This window comes from Vicia villosa, linkage group LG1 (genome assembly GCF_029867415.1).
Source record: "Vicia villosa cultivar HV-30 ecotype Madison, WI linkage group LG1, Vvil1.0, whole genome shotgun sequence".
NCBI lineage: Eukaryota > Viridiplantae > Streptophyta > Magnoliopsida > Fabales > Fabaceae > Vicia > Vicia villosa.
In genome coordinates this window covers 113,861,288-113,872,774 of record NC_081180.1, presented here as the reverse complement: position 1 = coordinate 113,872,774, position 11,487 = coordinate 113,861,288, and the positions used below count along the sequence as shown (strand labels likewise).

The 11,487-nt window shown below is 35.9% G+C and overlaps 1 protein-coding gene and 2 non-coding genes across 5 annotated transcripts; all 3 read right to left on the bottom strand.

The window, feature by feature from the left end:
• Nucleotides 1-434: 434 nt before the first annotated feature.
• On the bottom strand, nucleotides 435-506 carry TRNAP-AGG (transfer RNA proline (anticodon AGG)). The gene has a single exon. It is a non-coding gene; the product is annotated as a tRNA-Pro (tRNA).
• A 1,528-nt stretch (nucleotides 507-2,034) lies between these two features.
• On the bottom strand, nucleotides 2,035-5,027 carry LOC131614766 (U1 small nuclear ribonucleoprotein C-like). 3 transcript variants are annotated; one of them, XM_058886330.1, is made up of 6 exons: nucleotides 4,767-5,027; nucleotides 4,636-4,678; nucleotides 4,503-4,544; nucleotides 4,154-4,409; nucleotides 2,762-3,048; nucleotides 2,042-2,577 (listed from the first exon to the last, which is right to left on the bottom strand). In XM_058886330.1, the coding sequence occupies exons 1-5, from the start codon at nucleotides 4,772-4,774 to the stop codon at nucleotides 2,780-2,782; spliced, it is 618 nt and encodes a 205-aa protein (XP_058742313.1). In that variant the 5' UTR covers nucleotides 4,775-5,027; the 3' UTR covers nucleotides 2,042-2,577; nucleotides 2,762-2,779. The 3 variants fall into 3 exon arrangements, with proteins under 3 accessions (XP_058742303.1, XP_058742313.1, XP_058742308.1); XM_058886325.1 differs by having other exon boundaries at nucleotides 2,056-2,577; nucleotides 2,767-3,048; nucleotides 4,767-5,026; XM_058886320.1 differs by having other exon boundaries at nucleotides 2,035-3,048; nucleotides 4,767-5,026.
• Nucleotides 5,028-7,370: 2,343 nt separating this feature from the next.
• Nucleotides 7,371-7,472, bottom strand: LOC131645432 (small nucleolar RNA R71). Its single transcript, XR_009297054.1, has one exon. It is a non-coding gene; the product is annotated as a small nucleolar RNA R71 (small nucleolar RNA).
• Nucleotides 7,473-11,487: the final 4,015 nt, after the last annotated feature.

Here is an 11,487-nt window from a genome sequence, read left to right as displayed (position 1 = left end):
AACACAAAAAAGAATATTTTAAAATTATTGTTGGATATTCTATTCCTCACACTTATGAGTTGTTTTTAACGTTGTTATTTTTATTTTAAAAAACATATAATGAAGAAAACTATGGAAATTGTGTAATATCAAAAATTAACATCATATTAAAATAATTTTAAAAATAATTATAAGAATGACTACCAAATTATTAAAAAATAAAAAAATCGCTTAAAAGAAGTTGAAGATTAAAATCTCACAATAAAGTCTTACTTTATTTCTTTTTAACGTTGAAGACAGTGCATGAGGGTTATGATACGGATCTGGATTCCCTGCAGGTGCAAAATGGCGCAGTTTCGCTGCTATCATAGATTTCAGCCATTGATTTTAAATCGAACGGTCCATAATTGTTAGCATTCAAAAACAGAAGCAGTGAATTAAAAAGATAATGAAATGGGGCATTCCGAGAATTGAACTCGGGACCTCTCGCACCCTAAGCGAGAATCATACCACTAGACCAAATGCCCATGTGTTGTACCTTGTTCTGAAAATAACGTCCTTAATCTAGTAAACTCAAATATTTATATCATGCTTATATTTTAAAATTATTATTATAATATAATAAATATAATAATACGATAAATTCCGCCTTAAAAAAGTGGTACGGGAAAAATAACGTTTTTAATGTGCTTGTCCACTTTTAAAATTGTTCCACCTCGGTTAAGAAAAGTGCTACTTTCTTTCTTGAATTTAGGAAAATTTTCAAATTTACACTATGTTTTGATGAATGTGAAAATAAATGTTCTAGCTTCACATTTTTATCAATCAAAATTTAAATATGTTTTACTAAATTATATAGACCTAACGTAAATTTAGTAATATCATATGAATTTCAACTAATAAAGAGTGTATGTTAGATAATATGTTGTTGAAATATATTATTTTAGTAAAAAATCGCATTATTCATTTGCATTAAAAAAATGAAAGTGTATTATTCATTTCACAGCACAAAAGCATGTATTGTGTAACATAGCTGAGAATTCATAAAAACCAGAAAATTCATAAAACAGATTTTGATCAGGAATACAATTATAAAAAGCTAAAACAAAATTCTATCAATGTTTTTAAATCTTATAAACCTTCTACCAAACATCATATTAGAACCAATTCATTTAATTTTATTTGAAGAGGTTTTAAGTAAAATGACCATGTTTTCTTTACACTGCGGTCTCCAATTATAAATTCTGAAAGATTTGTTAAAGTTATATGTAGAATGCAATCTGATCACCACTGATTGATTGGTGATATTGTTTGAGGAAGAATCTTACGATAGATATAACCGCGCTTTTAGATTTGAGGCTGGTTAAATCACCTACAAAGATTTTCACAGATTGCTAATTAATAATTGAAGCAGTAACTTTGATTTGTTCCATATTCTATCTAGTCTTACCATATTTTTAAAGGATTTGAATCAAGTTATTTTTAATTATGAAATATGGTATTTGGAACAATCACCATTAAGGATACAGTAACTTTGAAAGATAATACTTGTAATTGGATTAAGAATATATGTTTAGTCAAGTCTTGTAATCTCATTCTTTAGGCTTCAATTATATTTTTTTGTACCAAGAAGAAAAAAGAACACAATAAACATATTATACAGACAAGCATCTCAATGTCTATTTTTCATTCACAAGACTCCACTCATAATCTAATAAAAAATAAACTCCACTTTCAAAATTTGAGTATTCTAAAACTCAAATTAGTGCCAACATGTTGTACACATGTGGTATATAGTTAAATTTCTTAATTATTTGATAATAAATTCAATGTTCAAATTGACATGAGAAACACTGATATGCAACATACATTGCATTTATAGAAAACATACAAGCCGCATACCCCAGAAGTAAATATTGTTGGATGCTAACGTGATTAGAACATTTTAATGGTTGATCAGATGCTTCTACAACACATAGACCCTACATTATCATTTTAAACTCTTGCGGAAATCTTGATTCGATGAGAAGTAATATTTCAATGATCATTGTGATACAAGCACATAATCATTAATAGAACTATAGTAAATATCAGTAATTGCTTAAAGTGCATTTCATGATTGACAACATTTTAGGTATATAGGATTCGCATATGGGGACAAAGTAACTTCAATTTGTGACAAGTATTTGAAGGGTTAGAGAATCTTAAAATTTTGAGATAATAAAAAACACTGAATGTCTAGGAGAAGATTTGGAGCAAATAGCACTTGATCTCAATGATATGAATTCTATCCCAAAGTTGTGTGGCAGCTAACCAAGTTCATCACTGACAAAGCTAAGATCTCAAAGAAAAGCAGTTGCAAAATAAAGACCATCACGAACCATGTAAAATAATTTATACACGATTAGAACTTAATTCTTCCTCTGGGACAAAAAAGTTACTCAACAACTCTCTCCTACATTTAAGCTCCTGACATGCCGCATACCAATAATTTAAGTACATGATTGTGAAAGTCCTCGTCCAATGAGCAGATGACAGGAAGAGCACAGATAGTTCTAGTTGTAAGACTCCAACGGGGATGAAATTATGCAGAAAGAACTGCATAGCACAGAAATAAATAAAATATAGAAGAGAATGTTGATTAGTAGATTTCAATAAAAGCTTTAGGTCCCAGCAAATACCATGCATCCTTCAGAGTTAACCCATAGAAAATAGCAAAGAATAAGGAAATGTGATTTGACTGAACAAGTACTGCATTAGTGCAAAATTCAATATAAGATACCATACAAGTTTGACCAGCTCATTGATTGGCCTCGGGTGCTTGTGCTTGAGCATTGGAATTGTGATTATCATAACCTCCAGATGATGGTGGCGGTGCATTGGCTTGATACATTGCTGACGATGCCATAGAGGGAGCACCATTGGAAGGTGATGGTGCAGTGCTTCCAGGAACTGCTGGTGGGGGAGCTAATGAAGGGGGCCTTGGTAGGGTATTTAGCTGACCAGGTATCTGGGGGGCACCAGGTGGAGGCATCATTTGTGGCATGGTGGTAGGTGCAGAAGGATACCCTGTAAACTCCAATTGAAAACCACTTACATTACACATGATGGGATAAATTTGAGGAATGCTATTTGAACATCTAAAGTTGACAACGTATAAAATACACCACTTATAACTATTAACTTGACTTGAAGAGAGAGAAATAAGCAAATAACTATTAAAAAAGAATTCATATCTACACTGTATATAAATACAGTGTTGGACAACAAAATTGTTGTCCAAATAACATTTCTCAATAAATTAATTGGTTTATAATGCTTGAACTTTTTATTTTGCAACGACAAAACGAAACTAATGCATTTAAATGACTGCATCCAAACACAAGATGTGCAAGAATGATAACAGAAATACAAGCACGGTTAGCAAAAATAGTGAAGCTAACCAGAGAAAAATGTAACAAGAACAGCTCCAATAAAAAATAAAGAACCCCAAAAAAACTGTCATAAAAACTAGCCTACAATTTCCCAAATGAGAGCCGAATTTCTAAATCTCCACGGTAGAACCTGCATAATTATGTTGGTCAGACATGGAATAGCCAAGCACGAAACCCCAAAAATATGAGCATACTAAACTAAAAATAAGGTTGCACCCAACTAAACCATTTTAAACACGCTGAGTCGCTGACACCAATTCATTTCTTTTCATCCAATACAACAGTAGCAAAAAGTAAAAACACTAGCCTCCTATCACCTCTAGTAATATTACTTTATAATGTTTGAACATGGCTATCCAATTCTCCAACACTCTTGGGACAGAAAAGGTTGCTGCTTTTCAAGTAAAAATTCTGTCAATTGAAAAAACCAAACCAAAACATACAGGCTCAACTTTAAAAAGAAAGGTTACATGTAAGGAATAGTTATCATAATTGAAAAAAGGCCGAAGACAAAAGTAACATATATCTAACAGGATATTCAAACTACCATGCAATTTCAGTAATGAAAGTCAAAAAGAATACAGTTAGCCATTTAGATGAGTTTAATTGTGCTCATTTCATTTTGAAAGGATAAAATGGACCACATCTAAAACGCAGAAGACATGAACAACAAAATGCTTCAATAAGAGGCAATGGCAGTTCATGTAAATTGCAAAACATGCGGATGGGAAAACACTCACCTGGTGCCCCGGGAATAGGCAGTGGTCTAGGCATGAGAGGTCTGAACCCTGGCATTAATGGTTGACCTCCAGGAATAGGAAATCTCGGAGGCGGCAATACAGGAGGAAGGTTCGGTCTCTGACCCATTAAATGATTATACGCCCCACCAACCTGATGAAATGCCGCAGCTTGGCCAAGATGTTCTTTGATCCGCTGATCGATTAAACTTTGGGTTTGTTGCTCTTCAAATTGCTGATAGTAAGATCTCACATTAGCCTGAAAACACAAACGCATTAAACAAAGCTCACATATATATGACATAGATTGCAATGCAGTATAATTTATAAAAATGAGAAAAGTTGAAAGCACCTTGTGTTTATAACCAGAGTTATGCTGCTTTCTAACAGACGGCTGCAACATTACACAAAGTTAGCAACATTTGCATTGTCCAGCTGTGGCTATTATACTGAGTGAAACTATCATTTATCAGAAAATAACTTACAGAATCGTGAGTCAAATAGGTATCGCAGTAGTCACAATAGTACCTGCAATGCAAATGAAACAAAAATGAATTAAATGCTGTGAATTAGATGAAGATTTGGGATTTTGGTTTGAGGGAGTGAGTTGTAGTACCGAGGCATTGTTGTTTCAGTGTTGACAGCTACAACGGAAAACCCTAGCAATGGAGCAAATTAGGAGCTCTGGAGAAAATTTAAAAAGGGGGGAAGGTGATGCGGAACGCACGCAACTGGAGCTTGTTGTTGAGTGGGAGAATGAAAAAGAAAAGCAAAGGAATGAGCGATATGCTCAAACTGTGGAACTTTCTGGATACCACCAGTATTTGCGAGTGTGACATTTCAAAAAGAAGTTTGCCGTGAGGTTTTTATTATTTTTTAGGCAAAAATTATATACGGGATGGGATGCAATTTGGTTTTTTTATTGTTGATTTGATAAAATTTGAGTGAGTTTAATGTTATCGGGATAACTTTTCTAAAATTTGAGTGAGTTTAATTTTATGGGGATTAGTATTTTAGGTGTGATAACACGAAATTATACCGTATTATCGGTCTCGATTACGACACAATCCGTAACATTTAATTAGTTATTATTTTATTTTATTATGGTTTTATGCTGTTTTGTTATTTGTTTCAGGAATTTTAAATAAATCTCAAGTATTGGGAATAATGAGCAATTGGGGTGTTAGAAACAAGAAAATGAAGAAAAAATGCAAAAAGTCCAAACTCATGTGCAAAAGCCCAGAACGAAGATCCAAGAAGGAAAAGCACGTGTGCCCCTAGGCACTCAGAGTATGCCCCTCGGAACTGGATGCAAATTTGTGAAGTGTGCCCCTAGGCACTCACGTGTGCCCCTAGGCACAAACCCCTTTTCCACTATTTACGCCTGTTTCTCAGCAAAACGTGAGACGGTTCTGCATCCGAAAAATGAGGAAAGTGGAAGACTGATTATACGAGTTAACCTGATTTTATGAAGCATATAAAAAGAGGAAGATATCACAACTGAAGCCTCTCTCGTCTCCGCACCGAATTTCAGTCTTAGAGTTTTTGTTTCCACTGTTATTTCTTTCTGCACACAGAACCTTTGTTCCCTTTTTAATTCACCATCCAAAGTAGTAATTCTTTGCATTGAAGGATTACTACACTTAGTTTAGTTTAAGTATTTAATTTCCGGATCTGTACTGTTACGTGAAGAATTGCTTGAACCTGTTTGAAGCTTTGGAACATAGAGCTCAGTTTAATCATTCAGTTTACAGGTTTCTTTTACATGCTTACATTGTTTAATAATTTTACTGCTATGCTTGTGTTGATTTATTCATATTCTGTTTCCTATTTGACTGAAGAATATAATATGTCCGGCTAAATTATCGAACCGGTGTGTAAGGTCTCAGACGGACAGGTTTAGTAACTGTTTGGCTTAAATTTCTACAAAGCATTTTTTTGGTTCTGATTTCCTATTTTAATATTGAGTCGTATTTTTACGAAAGTAAATTACATCCTAAGGTCTAAAATCAAAATAACGAGAGTGTGAGGTTTTTACCGGATAGCGGTCATCGAACATCAACTCTAAATACAGCGAGAGCGCTTTAGAGTTGATTATAATTTATTCGACTTTCAAAAATTATTTTCAGTTTGTAAAGATTTAGCGAGAGCGGACTTTAGGACTGATAGTATAATCTAAGTCAATAAACACGAAAGTGTGAGGTAAAGGTTTTTAACTCGAATAACTTATTCTGAAAAGTGACTCCATTTATTTAAAATATGCCATTAAGTTGCTAAACCCGGAAGTCGGACTATTGCACACCGGTGTCTAAACACCTGATTAATTAATTATTGTTTACCTTAGTTTAATTAAGTTTCATTTCTAAACCAACGAATATCGAAAGCCTTAGCTACCAACTGCAACGAAAGACCGTATTATTTGACCCTCAGTCCTTGTGGGTTCGATATCTTTTAAAACTTAACGACTAAGTTGTATACTTGCAGCGATATCCCGATTGACTTATGTAAAATCCCGATCAAGTTTTTGGCGCCGTTGCCGGGGACTGATTTTAGTCAGTAGTGCGATTTACCCGTTGCGCGATAGACTAAGGCAACAAATTTTATTTTCCTTTTACGTCGATTGTATGCCAAGTACTCGCTCAAAAAGCGATACCTTAGTACGAACGACGAGCGAACCTGAGCGTCTTATTAACGTAAGACGAGCTATCAGGAAATACTGTTCAAATCACAACATTCCCTTTCCCCTCTCAGATTCCGAAAAGGAATCAGCCGCTAAGTCAGAATCTGACTCCGACCAAGAATCCGAAGAAGAACTCAAGCCGAAAGTAGAAATGGCCGAAGGACCGCGAAACCGTCCACTCAGAGAATATTCCACCCCATCTCAACTAGAGCCCCACAAGAGCATCGTTAACCCTGCTATTAACCGAAACGATTTCGAGCTGAAGCCATCATTGATATCAGCCATTCAACAACGTCAATTTTCCGGTGTTCCTACCGATGATCCTAACGAACATTTAACAAAGTTCATCCAATTTGCTGATACCGTGATAGCCAATGGAGTAACTGCCGATGCAATAAGACTACGCCTTTTTCCCTTCTCCCTGAGAGATAGAGCTTGGGCTTGGTTGCAATCCTTGCCACAAAATTCTGTCACGACGTGGGAAGAATTGAAGACTGTTTTCTTAGCGCGTTATTTTCCTCCTAGCAAAACAGCTGCGTTACGAGCACAAATCAATGGATTCAGACAAAAGGACACTGAATCTCTTTTTGACGCATGGGAGCGATATAAGGACATGATGCGAATGTGCCCACATCACGGATTAGAAGACTGGCTCGTCATTCATACATTTTACAATGGATTGTTGTACAACACGAGGTTGTCAATAGATGCCGTTGCTGGTGGCACACTTATGGATAAGCCGTATGACGAAGCCTATCAACTAATCGAAAACATGGCTCAAAATCATTACCAATGGGGAAGCGAAAGAACTCTTGTGGAGAAATCTCAAACAAAAGGCGGAATGTACGAAATTAGTAGCCTAGACAAAGTGAACGCTAAGGTAGATGCCCTTACCCAAAAGCTAGAAAGCTTGACCTTACCACCAGCAGCCACCGTGGCTGCTGTAACTCCAAACTGCGAATTATGTGGAGTTCTTGGACATGCTGCCCCCGAATGTGCTATTTTGGCAGGAGTCTCGGTTGATCAAGTTAACTACGCTCAAGGAAATCCGTATTCCAACACCTACAATCCTGGATGGAAGAATCATCCTAATTTTTCGTACAAAAATAACAACGCTCTGTTTGTACCGAATCAAGCACCTGCTGTACCGCCAGGTTACCAAAAACCTGCTGCTAACATCCCTAATATGCCTAATGTTCCTAGAAAGTCTAACCTCGAAATTATGATGGAAAATTTCATTGCTACCCAAGCTCAACAAAATAAGGATTTCCTCAACCAAAATGTTCACACCGGTGAACAATTGAAGCAATTAGCAACTAAGGTAGATGCCCTAGCGACCCATAATAAGATGTTAGAAACTCATATTGCTCAAGTGGCCCAACAACAAGCAACTACTTCCGCACCTGCTGGATCATTTCCTGGTCAACCACAACCCAATCCTAAAGGGCACGCTAATGCCATAACACTACGAAGTGGAACTGAGTTAGATGGACCAATTGATCCAAGGCTTCAGAACCCAACCATGTATCAGAAACCTGATAAAGCGACTGAAAAACCTAGAGAACAACCTGAAACTGAAAAGGAGGATGAGAATGAAGAGGCATCTAAAAAAGAGAAACCTTACATGCCTCCCCCGCCATATAAACCACCGATTCCATATCCTCAAAGACTTGCTAAGTCTAAGAATGAGGGACAATTTAAGAAATTCGTAGAGCTTCTGAAACAACTAAATGTTACCATTCCTTTTACAGAAGTTATTACCCAAATGCCCTCATATGCTAAGTTCTTAAAGGAGATCTTGTCCAATAAGAAGAAGATAGTAGAAAATGAAACTGTTACACTAACTGCAGAGTGTAGCGCTATAATTCAAAACAACATGCCTCCTAAACTGAAAGACCCTGGTAGTTTCTCTATACCTTGTGTAATTGGGAAATTCGTAATAGACAAAGCCTTATGTGATTTAGGAGCCAGTGTTAGTTTAATGCCTCTATCTATTTGTGAAAAACTCAAATTAGGTGAACTAAGACCAACAAGAATGTCATTGCAATTAGCTGACCGATCTGTCAAGTTTCCCGTAGGAATGCTTGAAAATGTACCTGTTCGTATAGGACAATTCTATATTCCTACTGACTTCATAATAATGGACATTAAAGAGGACTCTAATATCCCTATTATACTAGGAAGGCCATTCTTAGCAACTGCTGGTGCCATTATAGATGTCAAGAAAGGAAAGCTAACTTTCGAGGTCGGTGAAGAGAAAGTAGAGTTTATTCTCTCCCAATTCTTCAAGGCCCCAGCCATAGACGATTCGTGTTGTTTCTTGGACGTTATTGATGAATGCGTTAAAGAAATGGAGAAACAACAAAACACCTACTCTGAAGTCCTAAAAATACCAATGCCACCTATTTTCGAGGACGATAACTGGCGTGAGGAATACCAAGATAACAATCTAAGTGAATGCCTATCATTAACCCCTGATCCTATTCCTTGCCCTAAGAAACCTGCTATAGAACTTAAAACACTACCCAAAGATTTAAGGTATGAATTCCTAGATGAGGAACTTGAACGACCTGTTATAGTAAACGCTGACCTTGGACAGATTGAAACTGAAAAATTACTCAATGTCCTTAGGAAATATCCTACCGCTTTAGGCTATAACATATCTGATCTAAAGGGAATAAGCCCCTCTATCTGCATGCATCGCATTATGCTCGAGGAAGACTGTAATACCTCGCTGTCATACCCCAAAATTTGCCCTCCGCATTTCATCCTCAATAATTCAAGGTTCAAGGGACTATTCAAAGCAGCATTCTCCTATAAATTGGAATAGAGGTGTGGATAACAGGTATTTTGGGACCCAAGCGCTTGGGCACAATTAACACAAGGGTTTTATCATTTTTGGGGGTATTTCAGGGTTTTACTAACATTTTGATTATTATTTATTTTAACATGACTAACTATTTGTATTTAACATTTGTTAATTGTTGTTAATATTAGGATTTTTTTAATTAGCTTTTATTAATATTATTATTATTTTTATTAGGTTTTTATTTTTAGGTTTTATTAATTATCATTAGTTTATATTATTATTATTAGTAATTAACATTAGTTAGTATTATTAGTAAATATTTATTATTACTAATTATTATTATAGGATTATCTCTAGGATTAATAGGTTTAGTCTTGGTAGGCCCATTAGGTTAAGAAAACAAAAAAACTAACTAAAATAGATGAATATAAAAAAGAGAGAGGCTGTAAGGATGGGGGGCTGGCCGAAAATCTGGAGAAGGAGAACTATGCCTCCAAAACCGTAAAAAACAGACTCAAGCAAAGGAAAAATCAGATTTTTGTTCTGAGTGTTGGAGGTTGATTCAAGACACTCAATCATCATCTTCTATTCAGCCTGCACAGAATCGCAAGTCATATGCCTACAAAAGAACGAAACTTCTTGAACTCGGTTCCATGCCTACACGCCTCCTGCCCATGAATTAATTATATATTCGTGTCTGTATTGATAGTGTGATTCTGTCTGGATAGTTTAATTGTGTTTCCTTGCAGGTTGATAGTTCCACCATTAATAGGGTTCAAGAGCTTTAAATTGGGGATTATTCAATACAGGAAAAATTGGACCCTAAGACTTATACCATTGCGTTCGGATGATAATTTGCAATTGATTTGTGTTCTTATAATCTGTTTATTTGTGGTGTTGCTCGGATTTGCAGGGGACGACAACGGTTGCGTCCATGAACGAAAACGAAGAAGAAGAACAGTCCACACGCGCGTTGTATTTTTTTTGAATTTTGTTCATGTGTTTTCGTATATGATTGTTTAGAATTATCAATTTAACACCAACTGTATGCAGCGCGTTTGGCTTGAAGAGAGAGCTTGGGACCAAAGGGACCTGGGTTTGATCCCAGCGTCCCACATATATTTTCCTATTTTTCTTTGATAAGGCATATGCGCAGATTCAACGCTACCCTCTCCACACATGGCCACGCTACTCCTTCACACCAAGACCGTCAGATCCCATCAAGATTGGATCCAACGCGCGCAGACCTACAGCCTAGCATGATCACTCATCAACGCAACACGCAGGATTAATATTAGGATCCAGTATTTCGTCCCTTATGCATGAGCACCATACACCTTCAATCATCACCGCTGGATGGCACCCGGAACTGATCCAACGCACAAGAATTTGAAGGTACACCGTGGAGCTCCATGGGTGCATCACACGGAATCACTGCCAGGTTTTTTTTATATATTGTTTTTTTGTTTATTATTTAGTTATTAGGATTTAGGTTTAATTATTTAGGTTTAATTAATTTAATTAGGATTAGAAATATAATTAGGTTTAGAAAAATCAAATTAGGATTAGGGTTAGGAGTATAACATTTTCCCCGATTACTCGATTATGTCAATTATTCGACTTAATTGATTTAATTAATTTTAATTATTATAAAATCACAATAAAACCTATAAAGTTTATACTATTAGGGTTTGCCCCATCCCGTTGGCCACTGGCCAAAGTGTTAGGATTAGGGTTTTCTAGCCAACGTAGGCTTTAGCCAAATAATTTTTTAGAATTTTATTCGCTTCGATTAAATTAATGGATCGCGGTGGGTAACAATCAATCCTTTAAATAATTAAATATAAA